The sequence below is a fragment of the Falco biarmicus genome, chromosome 1 (genome assembly GCF_023638135.1).
Source record: "Falco biarmicus isolate bFalBia1 chromosome 1, bFalBia1.pri, whole genome shotgun sequence".
Taxonomy (NCBI): Eukaryota; Metazoa; Chordata; class Aves; order Falconiformes; family Falconidae; genus Falco; species Falco biarmicus.
Genome location: NC_079288.1, coordinates 75,552,516 through 75,570,678, shown reverse-complemented (window position 1 = coordinate 75,570,678; position 18,163 = coordinate 75,552,516). Strand labels below are relative to the sequence as shown.

The 18,163-nt window shown below is 39.8% G+C and overlaps 1 protein-coding gene across 1 annotated transcript in view; it reads right to left on the bottom strand.

Annotated features, from left to right (window-relative positions):
• Positions 1 to 18,163, bottom strand: part of STK32B (serine/threonine kinase 32B) — a 179,067-nt gene that overhangs the window by 44,971 nt on the left and 115,933 nt on the right. Inside the window, exons 5-6 of the mRNA XM_056326850.1 lie at positions 12,878 to 12,915; positions 4,862 to 4,951 (exon numbers count right to left, since the gene is read on the bottom strand). Coding sequence (XP_056182825.1) covers positions 4,862 to 4,951; positions 12,878 to 12,915 — 128 coding nt within the window. The remainder of the gene's footprint in view (positions 1 to 4,861; positions 4,952 to 12,877; positions 12,916 to 18,163) is intronic.

The window sequence follows — 18,163 nt, the reverse complement described above, 5'->3', positions numbered from 1 at the left end:
CTGAAAACAGGACTTTTCAAAGGGCTATTCCTACAACAAAACCTTTGACAACACCCTTGTTCACAGGTCTTGCAGAAGGTTTGAGTAGTGAATTTGTAATGATAATATCAGGTAGGGGCAACACACAAGTTTCCTAAGCCCTCTTAAGGCACACATTGCATTTCACAGCTGCAGCCATCTGAACAGTAAGAGACAAACTCTGAAGACACCCCACCACCCCCCCCGCCCCAAACTAAAAAGCTGGATTCACTTCAGCATTTCGGGTCAAAGGCTTTGAGAAGTAAAACTGCAGAAGCAGCTGGAAGTAGCTTGTTTCACCAGGCTGTTGGCCCCGTTCCTTTCAGATTCCCCATTGCCCACGCTTTTGTTGCCTATGTATGGCAGGTATTTCCCTTGCCTGAATGAATCAGCTGGTAAAGGGGAACACAGAGAAATTACCAGGGTTTCTGGAGAAACATTCAGGTTCAGATACATTGCAGGGAAATAGGCAGGGAAAATTTCAGGCTGAGAAAGACACAGGGGCAAAAAGGCTAATGCGAAGTGGGATTAAGCAAAGGCTGCAGGAGCCAACTCACACCATGCTCAGCATTACAAGATGGGTATCTTAATCAGAACATCTGGTGCATTTTTACAACAAGGTATCAATTCACAACACTGTTTTTTCTTGGATATCAGTTTTATGCAGTCATGCTGCATGTGAGAAAATTTCCTCCTAGCAATTTCTCATCCTATTTTATTCAAATTTTAAATATGGATGGATGCTTGAGAGAGAACATTTTTCTGTTTAGTTCCTTAAATTGGCCACAGAAAGAAGTGAGAAATCCTGTAAGCATTTCTCCTAAGGAAAAGGCTGGTGACTGCTTTCATATTTGATTAAACATAACAGGATCCTCATGGGAGTACACCTTTATAAGTCTCCAAGAAGGGGAAAAAGCTTTCATCACATCTCATACCTTCAACATCATGAAAACCAACACAGCATAAGGCATGTCTTACAGGAACTACTAAGTTTCCTTGGTTCTGGTGCTCAGCAAGTACCTTGTTTGAAGATGATTTTGTTACACCAAGGTTGAAGCATGGTTTGAACTCCTGGTAACGAAAGCTTACTGCCAACCATAACACCAATCTCCCCAATTCTTTTTTTCTATTTCTCTCGTTGTCTAAACAGCTTAGACAAAGCCATGTGGAAGCCTTAAAGCCAGAAATCATACAGACTTTAATAACTACCAAGACCAAACCCAAAACTTTCTGAATTTGAGCACTGCAACTGAAAAGTCTTTGTAGCATTTCACTAAAGTTATGATTCTTCACAAAATTAAATGTGTAAACTAAAAGCGAAAAGGAAGCAAAATCAATGCACTCAGAGGAAAATGCAGCATTTCTGCATATAGCCATATCTGTCAAACTCTTAATATTTGAGGTTTGCTGAAGCTTTGATACTTGAGCTGTGCCACAGAGAATCCTTACCCATCACTTTTCACCTGAAACAGAGAATATTTTACAGCTCTAAAAGCTTTCCTGCCTTCTTACAGCTCCAAATAAATGCAAGGATGACTCTTCTGACCCTTTCTGAGTATTGAAGACGGCACACGGCTTTTGCAGGATTTTTGCATTTCCAAGAGGTGAGGGAGGTACACTGGAGAGAAAGTAAGCTGGTGGATGGTGCCACAGCCTCTTCATAATGGGAAAGAGAACATTTATCTTGTACCATTTCTTCTTGTTGTGAGATTCTTAGATATGGGGGAGACCTGATGAGGGGAGGGGTGGGGTGGGGGGGGGTGGGAAGGGCAGGGAGGTGAGAGGGTCCCAGGGGCAGAACAGCTCCATGAGCTGAAATGAACAAAGACAACAATTTATTACTGTGCAAAGGTAAAATCTTGGCTCCATGTCCCATCTTCCCCTTTTCCAAGTCTATAGCTGACCTCCTTGCTTGGGTCAGCTTGGGCTCTTACAGGAACCCTCCTGTGATGTTAAGCTGACAAGTGATTACAAAACAATAAGGCTGTAAAAGGAGATAATCTATCCTGGAGATCAGTATTTTCCTACTAAATGCAAGCGTTCTGGCATTTTCTAGCCAATGGGGAATACTGTGTAAAGGGACATAAGTGGAGGTTAAGCAGGGTGGACTGCACTTCAGCACTGAATAGATTAAAAATGAAGAGATATTCTCCAAGATGAATCTGAAGATTTCCTTCCTTGTGCTATTTCTCAGCAAATGTCAGCTACACAAAGAACAAGTTACTCCTCATGGGTTTAGATGGTAGGAATTTCAGGAGGGTGGGGCCATTTTTCATAATTTTGCACTTTAAATACCAAATCATAGCACTTAGTACTTGCAGATTTTTGTGCTTTCTGTTGTTAAAGCTGGGTTTTTTTTCTTCTGGGAAGAGCCAGGCAGAGACCACCAATGAACTAAGAAGGTCCACTGACGTGTGCAGATGGTCTGAAAGATGCTCCAAAGGACACTGTTTCCTGTTAACTCTCAGTGGAGTATCTGAAGAATACTCACACACACTTTTGTACAGGTGTTATACCTATTCTGCTTCTGATAATTAGCCGCCAGGTGATCTCTTCATTACACACATTCAGACCATAACAGACAGATGCTGAAATGCTAACTGACCCCTAAGCAAGTACTCAGCTTTTTTCTGCTTTTGTAACAATTATGCTTTCTAATGTAAAACTGTGCAACAAAATTAAACATGTAAGGTCATCAAAAGAGCCATTTAATTGACTACCAAATTAAATGTCAGAAAAGACTATTGTTAAGTCTGCTGTCATCACCACAATTAAATATGGAAAAATATCTATTCTGAACCTGTTTGAACTTCTGCAAAATGGTTACTCTTCGCAGGTATTTTTGAATAATCTGTGTAATAAGAATTTGCACATCTAATGATGACGGTTACTAGAAAATTCTAGGCAACTATTTAAGCAGAGCATGTGAGCTCTGAGAAATAAGCTTTTCACAGAAATGTAAAACTACCATTTTGAAAATCTTGGAATCTTTTTAACATTTCAGTCATCGTGTATGTAAGGGCAGTTCTGTGAATGCAATTAGTTTCACATGTCAGTTGTACAACTATTTGTATATGTTGCGGGAGGTAAAAATTACTTCTAGACAAAAAAAATGTGGGTTTTTTCCTGCGTTTTTGTTGTTTAGTGGTTTGGCTATTTCTGGGTGTTTTTTTGGTGGTTTTTGGGTTTTTTTGTTTGGGTTGTTTTTTTTTTTCATAAATAAACTCACCACATATTGGCAGAAAAGCTCAAGCAAGTTCTTTTTAAACTAAAGCTGTTGGTGTAAGTGAGGTTGCAGCACCCCTTCCCCCTTTTTCACCACAATGAATAAGGAATCTGTGGTGCAACATCAAACACTCAGATACTGGTCCTGAGGGGAAGCTCAGATTTCATCTCCTAATGCTCTCTATCCCATGCCTGTGCAGTGTTGGCCATCTCACCTAAGCAAAGACACTCAACCGGACACTCAGCTAAAGCTAACCAACATAAAATGCTGAGAAAATTTTATTCTAAAACCTCATTCATCTGTATAACTTAAATGCTGGAGTCAAGACTACTTAAAATGTTACTTAATCTGTTTTGAAAACATTTATAAGAGTGAGCTAATCAGTGTCAGGTTAGTGCACTGGTCCTGAGCCCAAGTGGCACAGTGTGGCCACACATGTGTTACTGTGCCCTATTAGCTACCAAACAGGAGAGCTACGCACAAGCTGCTCAGGAGCAATAGACCAAGCCTTTCCTAACTGTTGATTCATGACGAAAATCACATCATATCTGAAAATACAACTCTGCTCCAGTGCCTGGGACTGCTCTGACACAGTCTCACAGCTGGTATGGATGCACCTTACAGATGCCTGCGTGCTTCACATGCAAGTTTGTACAGTGCTCTTTATGCTGTGAAAAATGTGTATGTTAAGTTCTATTTCTTAGGCACACACTTCTACTCTTGTGCTAATACGCAGGATTGTGGTGACACAGAGACCATCAGTTCCCCAAATGACACTTTCAGAATATGATCATTTACTAATATTTTACCACTGTACGGGTCTTAGAAGTGCTCTGAGCATGTCTGCTAGAAAAAGTCTCATAGAGACACACCTATCTCTTAGTACAGTTTCCAGAGCCCAGGTATGTTTAGTTTTAAGCTAGTCACCTCTGCAGACAATGACAATTCCATGTACAGACAGAATTAAAGCAGCAGTTGATTAGGAAGCCAAAAATAGGAGAAATCGGGCCTATTCTCAGTCATGGAAGCTGCCCAAACTTTGGTGGGACAAATGACCTTCAGGAAATGCCTTCTGTCCTTCAGCTCCAGGACAAGTCTGAATTATTAACTTAGCCGAGATGCTTAACTTTTAGATACACGAGGACAAGCTAACTGAACTTTGCTCTCACATCTATGCATTTAGAACACATAATTAAAATGTATAAAATTCCCCTGAAAGCCATTTGGAAAGCACTTAAGTAGTTAGTTACATAGAACTCTAAAGCAATTAAAGATGTGCTTAGATACTTTTAAACTGACATTACATGTTCTCTGCTAAATCATAACCACAGTGGTGCAAATATAATCATATATTCTTGTCTCCAGATGTGGGGCTTGCAGAAAGTAACACAGATGAAATTCTGCTGAATTTGCTTGAACCCGAGTAGAAGCAGCATAGAGACCAAGTTCCTGTCCAGTTCCTCTAACTCCAATATTTTCCATTGCTAGCATATATACTGTCAAAACCAGGTGTTCACATTTATTGTAAACCTTTACAACTTAAAATCTTTTAATATGCTATTAGTCAGCCTTAATGTATGACTTGTCTTACACTTTTAGATGGTCTTAAAAACTTACCCATATAGGGTTTTGTGCCAGCCATAGAAGAAGCTTTTTCTGAGCCTTTCACTATGGTTGCTATGTTAAAGTCAGTGATATGAACATGTCCTGCAATTACACAAAATAAAATCAGATGTTAAAATAACACATCACAAAAATATTCCACCCATCATTTAACATTTAAGTGATAATGGAAAGAAATTAAATTGGATTTGGTACAATTCATGGAGGCTTACCATTGAATGTTACTGATGACTAGAAAAATCATATTGACAGCAAAGTGATGGAATACTTCCCTAGTACGGCTGCATCCAGTATCTGCTAGCCGTGCTGAACCTTCTTTGCTGGTTACCCCTGAATCTTCCCCTGCCATGAACATCAAGGACAGCAGCTGTCTTCTCAAAGCAGTAACATACAGGAGTCACACATGGAGCTATGTGTGAAATCTGCCTCTCCTTATCTCCAGCTAGAGCCACCTCTCACAATCTCAGATACTCGTGACACCTGTCTGCTATCACATCCACTTCAGGTTACCATCAGCATGGATTTTCCTGAATCTCCTAAGGGCAAAAAGGGAGCTGAGAAGAAAAAGGGTATTTTTATCATATGATATGATATGATATCAGATTAGGTCCATGGTCGCAGAAGACTGTGTATGTAACAGCAGCAGCTCCTAAATGATCACTCATTTGACAGCAACTTGCAAGATGAAAGATAAGTGACAGAAGTCAGCCTGAGGACTTGCTGCCTGAACAGCCAGACAGCTGATTTAACTGAACTAATCAGGCTGGATGGCCCAAACCTGCTGTCATTATTTTTTTTCCTGGGGTAGTTTATGATAAGCATAGGTTAAATTGCTCCACCACAGTGAAGTTGTAGTTGTTAATCTTGGCTTGCCATAGACAGGCAAACAGAATATAAATCCAGCTTGAAAATCTGCAGACTTTTAATTTGATACATCTGCTGTTAAGTTTTACATCTCTGCTTAAGGTCTAGTTTTATATTGTGGAGTAATGCAGATATTACACTCTTCATGATTACATCTGGCAGTGTCATTGTGGAAGACAGAGTACAGAGAAAGGTACTACCTTCCCTAGCTTAGTACTGCACTCAGATCGGGGTTAACACATCATGTGGTGAACTAGAGTCTTGAGTGACAATTTTCTGTGACTTGATTATTATTAATTTTATCAAGACCTCAATCTTATTCAGTCCACAGAATAGAGCAAGCTCTGGGCATGATGCTGTTATTGAGTTGTTACCATGTTTGCTGCCAAAGGTGAAAAGAGTGTAACAAATGACTGATGCTGAACATGACCGTGGTGCCATGGAGGAAAACCAGTATCAACCAAAGATTATGCTGCTCCAACAGTCTAAACGAGATCTCGTTCAGACCACAGGAAACATAGCTGCCAACCTCCAACAAGTCCACAGCTGCACATGCTGTCCTGGCTTCAGTTGGAAGAGGGTTAATTTTCTTCCTAATAGCTAGTACAGTGCTGTGTCTTGGAGTTAATATAAGAGTAATGTCAATAACATATTGATGGTTTCAGTTGTTGCTAAATAGTGTTTATACTAAGTCAAGGACTTTTCAGCTTCTCAGGCCCTGCCAGCAAGAGGGCTAGAGGGGCACAGGAAACTGGGAGGGGACACAGCCAGGACAGGTGACCCAAACTGGCCAGAGGGGCATTCCATACGATATGATGTCATGTTGAGTATATAAACCGGGGATGGGGGTGGGGGTGGGGGGTGTGTCTGTGCATGTGTGAAACCCAGCTGGGGACTGCTGCTCCGGAATTGGCTGGGCATTGGTTAGCAAGTGGTGAGCAGCTGCACTGTTCATTACTTGTTTTGTATCTCTTTTTTTATTATTATTATTATCACTATTATCAGCATTATTATTATTTTCTGTCCCATTAAACTGTCTTTATCTCAACCCACAAGTTCTCTCACTTTCACCCTCCCGATTCTCTCCCCCACCCTTCTGGGATGGAGTGAGCACGTGGCTGCATGGGGCTTCACTGCCAGTCAGGGGTCAATCACAACATAAGTGCAAACTGAAATTCTCAGAGGCTGCTAATTCTACCAGATCTGAGCTGGTTTTAAAGGGAAAAAAGGAAGGAGGTACACCACACTGCTAAACTTAAAGCTATTTCTCCAGATGGGAGAGACAGTAGAAGTTTCTGATGAAATGGTTTACATGCTTTCTGCTCTTTTCTTATTAAAAAAAACTGCTTACATTTTATTGATTATTTTTTTTCCTAAGACACCCAGCCCAGCAAGATATATGCACATGGCAGACAAAAACTGAGAGTGGATGAAAGTGATCACTTTATAAGGGGTGGAAGGTGTTAGGCTGCCATAAAAAGAATTAGTGTTCACAGGCCAGCCTGCCAGCAGATTCCAAGGTGGTATTCCTCCTTCCTGGTGGCTGGAGCATGACGTGTTTGCAGTTTATTTCTGTAATAATAAAACACCATGGCAGAAGGTTTCTTGAAAATGATAACTGAACTTCATATAGCCACCTAATGGCAGTAGTTTTAAGCAATTCTTTGTATACTGTAGAATGAAAAGCTGCAAGAATCTTGGCAGACTAATACTTCTTTTTGACAGATAAATATAAAGTTCTGTCATTTAAGTGACAGCATTGTAACTGATACTCCCTATTAATGTGCCAGCATGATAACCTGTTGCAAAACATCTATTGCATAGTATTATTCAGACTAATCCAAATAGCTGATTTACAATGAAAATTGCCTCTCCTGCGGTGCATTGTTTTCTGTCTCTTTTATTGGATTTCTTTTTGTTTAACAAAACAAAATAGGACATGTGAAATGTTGTGTATGCTGGTTGATGGTTTTTGTTAAAAGTGCCTTTCTGCAAGATAAGGAATGGATTGGGAATATAGGTTCTGCATAGCTCTTCTGTGTCCTGATGATGATCCAGCAGCAATGGGCAACCCCTGTACGTGTAGCAGGGTACAGCAGAGCCGTCTCTGTACTGCTGGAAAAACTCCACCTTTGCTCTTCTCCATCATAGGGCCACCCCATTGCCCATGGGCTGCCGGCAAGCAGCCTTTGCCTCTTGCTTGGAGGGCTGCTAGTTGTCTATGGAGGGAAATCAAGGTGTGAGTAGGCAGGCAGATGGCTGTGCTGCCACGGGGACTGCACACAGCGCTTGGTGGGAGCCGGGGACAGGGTGAGAGGCTGTGTCTGGGATTGAGTCAGAGGAGGGAGCAAAGCCTCTGTGCCTGTTGGCAGTGGAGGAGGGCTAGAGGGATGCTGAGGCAGAGCTCTGTCTGCCTGCACACATCACTGAATGGTTTCAACTCTTCAAAGCCTAGTGACTTGTTTGTTTGGGGGTTTTTAATGTTTTTAATTCCTATTGTGAATATTTCAAGAGACAGCCAGATGCCAATTGTTTGTAGGAGTCTTTCTAATCAGTCTCTAAGACATCTTTTTGCTGTTATTGTTGCATGTGGGAAAGGCAAGGTTGCTATTGCTGCAGTAAACACGCTGAGGATACTAGCTACTTCATACTGTTCCCAAAATTTCAGTTCCTGGGGACTTGGGGACTTTTTCCCATCTAAGCTTCACACGTTGTACTTGATTTCCCTTTCTGGATATTACTGTGAACACCTAAATGTCAAAACCAAGTTTGTATCCTGGTACAATATTGAACTAAGCAGTACGTCAGTGCCACTTTAGTTTAGCTTTTAAGAGCTGTGAAGCAGAGCAGTGCACAACAGATTCAGCAGTACCTAACTAAATTCAAGTGCCACAAGGAAAGAGCTCGTTGCTTAATCCCCATGGCTGCATGACTCCAAATGATAACAAGGTGATGGTGCAGAAAAGGGAAGAAAAGGCAAATGACTGCATTCCTCTGGCTCTCTGCAGAGTGGCTTTTTAAATCACCCCAAACTGCACAGATTTCATGTATGCCAACATATACATTGCAAGCAGAAAGTATCTCAGTGCAAATTGTTTCAAAAATTGCCTACCTCCAGTCAGCTTCCAGTTAAGGCTTTAACAGGGAAAATTTATAAGTTAATACCTACAGCACAGTGCATTACTGAGAAGCTTTATGCATGCACCACAGAAGTGCTGTGTGGCTTTTATGCCTCGCTTTTGCACATGGCCTGAAATCCCAGTATCTGAGGTAAACAGCAAATGATCTTTGTATGGACTAGTATTTAATTTTTGAACAAATTATAATGACAATGAAAACATGTCCACTAATGTGGCTGAAACTGGCTGACTAACATTTAGCAGAGGAAAATGTACTTCAAACCTTATTGAATTTCTCATAGTCTGAAACCAAAGGGTTGAATGTGAGGGCAGAGAGAAGAAATGCCAGGCTGGAGTTAATGCCACCAGCTCTGCATGCATCAGAGCTGATGGGAAATCTCAACACAGTAACATTTTGGAGCAAATTCAGACCTGGTTTGCCCTCAGAAGGTCAAACCCTATGAGCAATGTAGAAAGCCTCTCTCTGCATTCACCTGCGCTGTGTACAAGCGCATCAGTCCATATCCACGTGAACTTGGCATGACTTGGCAGTCTGCCATTTATCATTTAGGGAGATTGTTAGAAACCTTATTGTATTGCCATAGATGGCTTCAGGAAGGCTGTGCATCTCGAAAGGGTAGGCTGTTTAATGGCCGTGTAGGCATGTGAAAGTGTCAAATATATTTTCAAACTTTAGACAGCTTCAGGTGGATGAATTACACTGTGAACATTCATCTTGTTAATCAGCATTGGAGGGTTAAATGAGATACGTTCCTTGAAAATTGTCTGGGTATGCTAAGGACAAGCCTCTGTGCAGACACACCAGGTACATCTTTAATGGACATTTTATGACTCCCAGACATCACTATACAGTAATAATGTTGCCAGTTCTGTTGTTCAGAAGTTAATATCAGGGTTCAAAATATTGAATTTATGGGTGGCCTTTTTCAGCTTATTTTTGGTTCTAAGACCAAGATTGCTCATTGGCTGCATCTTTCAATTTTGCTGTTAGTTTTCAAATGAGAGCTGAGATACTCGTGTAATCAAGGAAATAAGAGGTTTATGGTCATCAAAGTTTTCCTTAAAACAATATAATTATATATAATAAGGCACATATGAATGCCAGCTTAAGTCTGCCTTGCGCTCTCGTAAAAGAAATGATTAAGTAAAATTATCCCTAACAGATGCAAAAATCCAATCTAAAAAAAACCCAAAATGTAATAAAATATAATTAGTCCTGTTAAGTCTAAGAGTGAATTAATAAGTCTGTGATTTCAGTATAGAGAACAACCAAGAAACAGTTCCAAAACTAGAAGTAGGAGGTATTCAGGTTCATTAGCAGGTAGCACCTTCAAAACAAACAGGTAGCAAGTCTTCACACAATCTGTGTTTAAGTTAAGGACTGCTTTGCCACAAGATGTAAAAGATGCTAGAAGTTCCCTACACTGAAGGAAACACCAGAAAAAAACATGGAAAAGACCACTACAAGTTATTAAATGTGTGGAAACCATATCCAGCTCAGAAAATGCCTCAGTCACAAAAGGCTGGAGGTTGTGGAGGTTGGGTGAGTGCGTGGGGGACGTACCACAAAAATTTGTCTTGTTTTATACCCTGCTCCATCGTTCACTTTTTGGAGACTCACTCTTGAAGAGAAGCAGCAACCAAGCTAAGTTGGTAGCTCAACTAGATGGGTCTTTGATCCAATACAGTTGCTCTTCTGCTCTGAAACAGAAAGCCTGCATATCTGTAAAACCATCTATGGCAAGAGAGAGGGGCCCAAGGACCAGAGCAGCGCCTCATGAGGTAAATTAAAAAGGCTGAGGTTCTTCATCTGATAGGAGAGTGCTGAAGGAGTTTTTGAATATCATGAATATTGTGATTGTAAGCTATTACTCCTGCAATTCTAGTAGAAGATTATTTTGTTTTGAAAGGAGAATGTTTCAAAACACATAAAAGAAAACACTTTTCTTTCGTGAAGGATGGTAAACTTCTACATCTTGTTGCTCCAGGAGGCTGTAGTAACCAATATCATCAGCAGATTCTAACAGGCAGTAGACAAACTTCCTGACAAAGATCAGAATTCTGAAGGGAATATACAGACATGCTCCAATATCCTAATATAAAAATTGTGGGTGATAGAAAGCACAGAATGCCAATCACAGAAGATGACCAAGGACCAAACGGCATGCTCCATGAAGAGCATTTCCTCTTGTCACCAATTGCAACAGAATACCAGCTGAGGTCTTGGGTCTGACCCAGCAGGGGGCTATTCCTCAGTAAACCAGGCAGGCACCTTGCCGGGTCTCATGAAACAGTGTCCAGAAAACTTTGCCTGAGGCAAAACCAAACCCTTACAGATTTCCTGTAACAGAGTGTAATAATGGTGTGGTCACTGCACGATGCAAAACCTAGATACCAAAGTAGAGCCTCACAATTTCTGCAGAACAACAATAAATGTTAATACCAATGGTGCTACCAAATAGCTATAAAACGAATGTTATCATCTTGGAAAAAACTTCTCACCAGTTATCTGCAGGTGTACTGTGGGGGAGCAGTATTCTGCTGTTTTGCAGAAAAGGGGCTATCCATCCCCAAATTACAAGCTGCCTGCAGATAATTTTGTTGCTGAACAGCTTATAACCACAAAAAACCCCCTTCATTGTGTAGCATATTGCTTACTCTGGGGTAGCTTCTTCTCTGAAATACTTAAATCCCTATAGTAAAGCTCTTGCAAGAGGCTGATTTTGTTCAGTAATTGACCTTGATGAGGGGCAAGGAGAGATAAGGGCAAGCATACTTAAAACGTTGTCAATCAGAGGCTTAACACACTCATAGCCATTCCATGTTGTCTGACATCTTTAATTCAACCAGGACTTAAGAGATTTCTATTTCATGCTTATTTGTTGATATTAGTGTCTGTGGAACATTAAGACTCATGGGTCTGAAACATTAAATTCCTGAAGTTCTAGATGGTTTAAAACTCCAACATTATTTAGCTTTGTTAGCTTCTGTATTCCCAGGGAAAAACTCCAGCTGTTCGCAATATTACCCTTCTAATCAACATTAACTTGTATACTCAGCAGCTCTGCAACAGACTTCAAAAGATAATGGTAACACTGACATAATTTCAAGTTGATATTTTCTCAAAGTTTAACTACTTTAACCAATTTCTGAGTGAACAAAGCACAAGACTTTCCCACAGCAGTAAACATACACCTCCTTTTTCCATTTATTCTTCCTCCTGTACATTTTTCTGTTCTGATACAAGGTTAATGAAGCCTTTACTTGTATTTTCTCATGCTTTTCATATGAATAGTTGCAAAAAAAACCCCAAAAATATGCATGAGGTTTTAGCAAAATACTTCATAGATAGAGTAGATGTGTAAAATTTAAATTTAAAGAAATTAGGTGCTTTTTTTTATATATACCACACCTTAATTATTTGAAATCATGGAATTAGTATGGAAAGTTCAAAGCTGATTATGTCTAGCCTTTTATATGTTATTTAAGCCAGAACTAGATGTAGAGGCATAAAAATTTTGCGGACTTAAAAGGCAAATTTCCAAATTTCTTATCTAAACTTAAGGAAGGAATTTCAGATACCTACATGAGAAATAATTTGCTACATGAAATGTCTTAGCCCTTAAGAAGTTCTAAAAGAGAAAACAAGTGGTTGGTACTGTTCTACTGCTAGGCACCTAAAAAGGGATTATGGTGATTCACAGTAATCCTGTTAATAAAATATTAACTTCTTTTTATCAAGTGTCTCTGGTGATCCTCATTCATATTAAATGCTGTCTTCTTCAGGTCTTGCAAGTCTCAGATCAGCTTTTTTTTTTTTTTTTCTCCCCCAAGAATAGGGGAAACTATAAAATCCACAAGGCAGGTAGAGAGATTTTGCAGAGAAAGTCCAGATCTAGGTAGGAATCAAACATCTGAGGCTGACCTACAAAGCATATCATGACCATGTCACTGAGATCTCAAGAATTAAGAGATAGTGGAGAGAAAGCGGTTGGTATGCACTTACCATGCTCATCCAGTAGTATGTTGTCGGGTTTGATGTCCCTGTAATATAAGGAAATGAATGCATTACACTTCATACCCAAAGAAAGCCTGCAATTTTAAAGTTTTCCCCATCTGGGTATGATGGACAAGTCACTTAAATCATTATAAAACCTTTGAAAACCATATCATACATAAAGGCAAATGATTTTTGTCTACATCTTTCTACTGCCCTGAGAAAACATTCATACTAAAGAGGCTCTCTAGGTCTCCATTTCATGTGGATTTGTTTTCCTATGGTTAGTTAGCATTGACATGGATTTGTTTTTCAAGATTATGTACTTTATTCTTTATAGTAGCAGGAACAATGAGATGGAAGATATGCATCTATGAGGTGCCTGATTTCCTCAGGGACGCCGCATCTGACAGACCCAAGAAATCATTTAATTGGAAACATCAGTGATCTACCTTTTGTGCCAGACCCTGCTAATCTGTCATGCTCACATGCATGGTCACTTACATATTGTAGAGTCCTGCTAACTACCTTACGTTAATTGGGTACATCAGGCAGCTCTCCTTTGAGCCCCTGAATCCCCACTGGGCTGTCTGTAACGGCAGGGGGAAAGGAGCAGGGATAAGAGAGGATGGACATCATGATGTGCTGAAGCATCAGTTCAACTTTGTTGTTCTTGGCACAAGAATTGCACTTTCAGGACCATTTTTCATTGACCTACATTCATGCTGCTGTCAGGAGGGACAGAGGCAGCTTTTCCCCACTGTTGTTGCACATTCCCACCCTCTCTTTTTGTCCAGTATCATTGCTCATGGTGTGGGCCTGTTCTGAGGGAAACACATCTCCCCTTCTCCAGCCTGGATGGGTCCCTGGTTTGGCTCAGTCTGCGGCTTGGTGAGTGTGATGTGGCAGTGTTGTGTGGCACTGCCTTGTCACTGGCAGCCTGTGCTTCGTGCAATATTGAAGCCGTATTCTTGGTGTGGTATTGCCAGAGTGGGAGATGCATCAGTCCACTGTAAGCAAAACATTTGCCCCTTGGGCTGTATTTTCCACTTATCTCAAAAGACCAGGCACTGGAAACTGTCAAAATCAGTTGTCAAATGTGTCTGCAAATGAACTCCAAACACTTCCACCTGTGTAACTTCTTTTAGCCAAGGGGTGGCTTGATTATCCCAATTTAAACATTTCCTGGGAAATTATATCTTTACTGAAATACATACTAATACATACTTAAATTTCACTAACAAGTTTTTTTCCAATGTGCCCATAAACAGAATAAAGAAAAAGTGAAATGTTGCAAAAGGAAAATGTATTGCACCAGAGCACTTTGTAAAAAAAATTAATTAGATAACGACTTCTAAAGTAAACGTCATACAGGAATAACATAGCAATAAACAGTAACAATTATAATATGCATATTGCTTGCATGATATGGGCTCGGTTATTACCCAGACTCCACACCTTTATTGATAAAAGAAGGAAGCTTACAGTTTAGTGTTCTGAATTCCATATTTTCTAGCCGTTCCTGAGAATCATAGGAAATTGTGAAGTACACTAAGATTATGTTTACAATTTGTGTAACAGCAGCTGGGGAAATGTTGGATAAATAAGAAATTACTTTGAATCATTCCCTGAACATTTGGAAATATTGTAGGATGAGTATGTGTCTGTGTAAGGAAAAGGATCTCACTATGGATTACCATCTGGAATGGTAATTTAAAATTATCCTGATATTTCAGTGTGAAATACTGTATTTCTTGTGCACAACTTACAGGCTAACTGTAATAGCCTGATTCAGTAGCAGTTCTAGTTATATGTGTAATGTAAGGGGAAATCTCTCCTAGAGTCCATGTCACCCATAAACCTCCAAACTCTGAGTTGTGTCTCCTTCCCCCCTTTAGTCTCTTGTCATATCACTTACCATATCAAAACCTTTGTTTCCCCTGATTTAATATGGCTGAAGTTATGATTTACACATGAACTGTAGGATTAAATATTTTTGCTTATATTATAAAACTTCTCATTGGTTGAATAATCATAGGAAATTCTATACATTTTTATACGTAATGTTTTATCTAATCTCTCAACTGATGAAAGTTTTTGGAAGAGCTATTGTTCAGCTGATATCAAATATATTTGCCAGTAACAAAACAATCTCTGATTTTTGATAACTGTTTTCTGATAAGAGCTGGAATTGTGACTTCATGTTGAATAGTCTTTGTGTTGATCCATGACTTGAAAATACAACAATGGTTTTCAATGGCCATCATAAATAATGATAAATGATTTATTATAAAAGAAATAAGCACATCATAGTTTTGACTGTTGAATCAAATATTTTAAACTTCATCTTCACAAAGTTTAATTAACACAATCTGACTCTGCACTTCTCACATGGGTAAAATGATTGGGGGTCACACTCAAGCATATTAGGGCCTTTCTGTGGCTTCCTGAAATCAGTGATACATTCAACATCACTCCAAACTGGTTTCCCCAGTTTAAGAAAATAAAGATTAAGAATTGGAATGTCACCATCATTAGTACTTCACTGAGAATAAAACTGATCAAAAGGAGGAATTCAATTTATGAGCTACTGCCATGTGTATAACAATGCAGCACCCAGGGATTGCTCATTACAAGACTGTGCCTCTTCTGTCTTTTTTTTCTGTAAGAAGGTGAGTTTAAACAATTTGTATATCTGCTATGATATTGCACCATTAAATAGACTATATATTTTTATTGCCACCAGAAAAAAACATTGACAAATCCATTTGCCAACTGTATGTATCACCAAATATATTCTTCATGCAGCTGCATCCATACTGTTCAGAAAGTTGAGTGGTAAAATTAGATCTGTGCTTATCTTTCTGTGACTAATTCAGGCAGTGGCGGATACTTGATACAGAAGCACACGGATCATAAAGCCTTTCCTACCTAAGGGATCTTCCTCACTGTGGGCTCTGCCAGCTTTGCTAATTTTGCTCAGAGGCAGGACTGCAGCTGGGGGCAGGTACAACAGGGTGTATCGCCTTGCACAGAGCAGCTCAACCCCTCAGTTCTTGAGGCAACTCGATAGACTCATAACCATGCCTCAGATCTCAAAACAGGCTATTTTAAACTGCTTTGACAGCAAGTAAAAGTCATGGACTAGCTTAAGCCAGAAGGTGAACAAGTTCCTTAAGTAAGATGCTGCTGATCTGGGATCACATATCTGGAGATACTCATGATTCATAGATTCACATGGCAGGTGAGAAAGCAAAGCACAAGGTCAACATGAAAAGTGCCTTCTAGCAGCACTCTGTTATGTGGTTGTCCCCAGTTTACAGCATGGCATTAAAAGCTCTCCTCTCCAGAGGCAGCTTGTTGAAAGCTCCCAAGACTGCAGAGGAGCGAGGCCACTGCTGTGCCCTTGCACTGACTGCCACCTGCCAGGTACAGGGCAAGGAGGCTTCAACACAGTCAAGACTTGGCAAGTCTAGCAGCATTGCAATTAAAATTGCCCGATATATTCAGAATGGAGGCATTCTGGCATCTGTTATACAAAAGACAGCTAGTTCCTTTAAATAAATACTCTAGTTAAATTCATTTGAATAGTAAAAATGCTTTTAATGTAGGAAGGTGGATTTAAAAGATAAAAACTCTTTAGTTAAGCAGTTTAAATTCAAATGTGTTAAGTAAGTGAAATTCTGTTTTGACTACACATCAATTTTTGAGAGAACATTTTTCCCCTTAGCAAGCATGTTCAAACAACAAGGTGTGAAATTCAGCACCTTAACTTCAGGGTTTTCTTGTTAAGCATATCCCTAGCTAAAAGAATGAATTGAAACACTCATTTCATAACCTATGTATCTTGAACCAGCTTATGAAAGAAATTGAAGGACTTTTGCAAGGACCAGATTCACAGTTTGGATTCAGAATAGCCCTGGGCTGCCCTCTAACCATTCACTAAGCAATGACCAGCAGAACTATGGCAGCACCCTTGACAGTAGTTTCATAAACACAACTCTCTCGGTCTGGACCAGTGCTACTCCAACTCTTTTTATACACAGAAAAATCAGAGCAACATAGAAATGGCAGTAGAGAAACCTTCAAAGGATTTGCTCAGTGACAGGACCAGGCATAACTAATACAACAGCTGGCCCAAGAAAGTCAGAGGTGCAGACAAATGAGAAAAAAAAATGAAAAATCACAGTTTAATTGCCACTTTTTGATATTGCCTGTGAAACCGTTTCTACTTTCTTCAACTGCCTTAGCTACAAATATCAAACTAAAGCTGCCTGAAGGGATAAAAGTACAGTAAGAAGGTGTTGCTTCTTTCCAAGTTGGAAAGAATTATTAATAATCTATTTGTATCTTCTATAGTATCTAGGCTGAGTGGGCATCTAATGCCTGAAGATATTCCCTCTGCTTGGAGTAAAACCACGAGTGTGGCTCAACTCATGTTCACTGCAATACACCAGTCAGAGTCCCCTGAATTCCCTGGAAAGGCTCACTGATTATAAAGGACTTAGGTTCAAGTATCTACAGTTTTCATTACTGCTTCCATCAATGTTTCTTTCTGGGGTTACTGAGTGGGATAGAACCAGATTTCTAAATTGAGAAATGAAGTCATGCAATCTTCATCCTTGGAGGTTTTCAAGACCTGACGGAATAAACCCCAAGCAACCTGCTCTGATCCAAAGGCTGACCCTGCTTTGGGCAGAGCATCAGACTAGAGGCCTCTGGAGCTCCCTTCCAGATGAATTAGTCTGTAAGTCTATGAAAAATAATGTACCCAAGTTCAAAGTCCATCATTCTTATTCCCCCTTCTTTTGGCTACTAGGAACTTCATGAAACATTTAAGAGACCTGGGAGAGGACTGCATTTGTGCAATTTAGTGAGTTTTTGGTACAGTCCAGTGCAGTTAGAAGCTAGTCAGAGCTTCCACATGTTAAATTCTGTCATGGGGCTTGAATGCTCATGAAGAAAACAGTAGGAATAAATAGCCTATCTTCAGCATGAAAGGAAGTTAAAAATGAAATGCTCTGCAGTTCAGCGCTGGAGAGGTGTAACACAATTATTTATTAGCTACTTGACGTGGCAAAAGAATGGAGATTATTTCACCTGAAGAGAACTTTCAGAAAGCTCAATAAGAGTGAGCAAAACTAGGTGTTTATATTGTCAGTGCAAGATAAAATGAAGAATAAACAAAAATTTTATATATACATCAGAAGGGGAGAATCTGAATTACTTTTTGGGAATAATGACCATAAATAACTTTCCAGAGGTCACTTCTGTGTCCCTTATGTAGGTCAAATA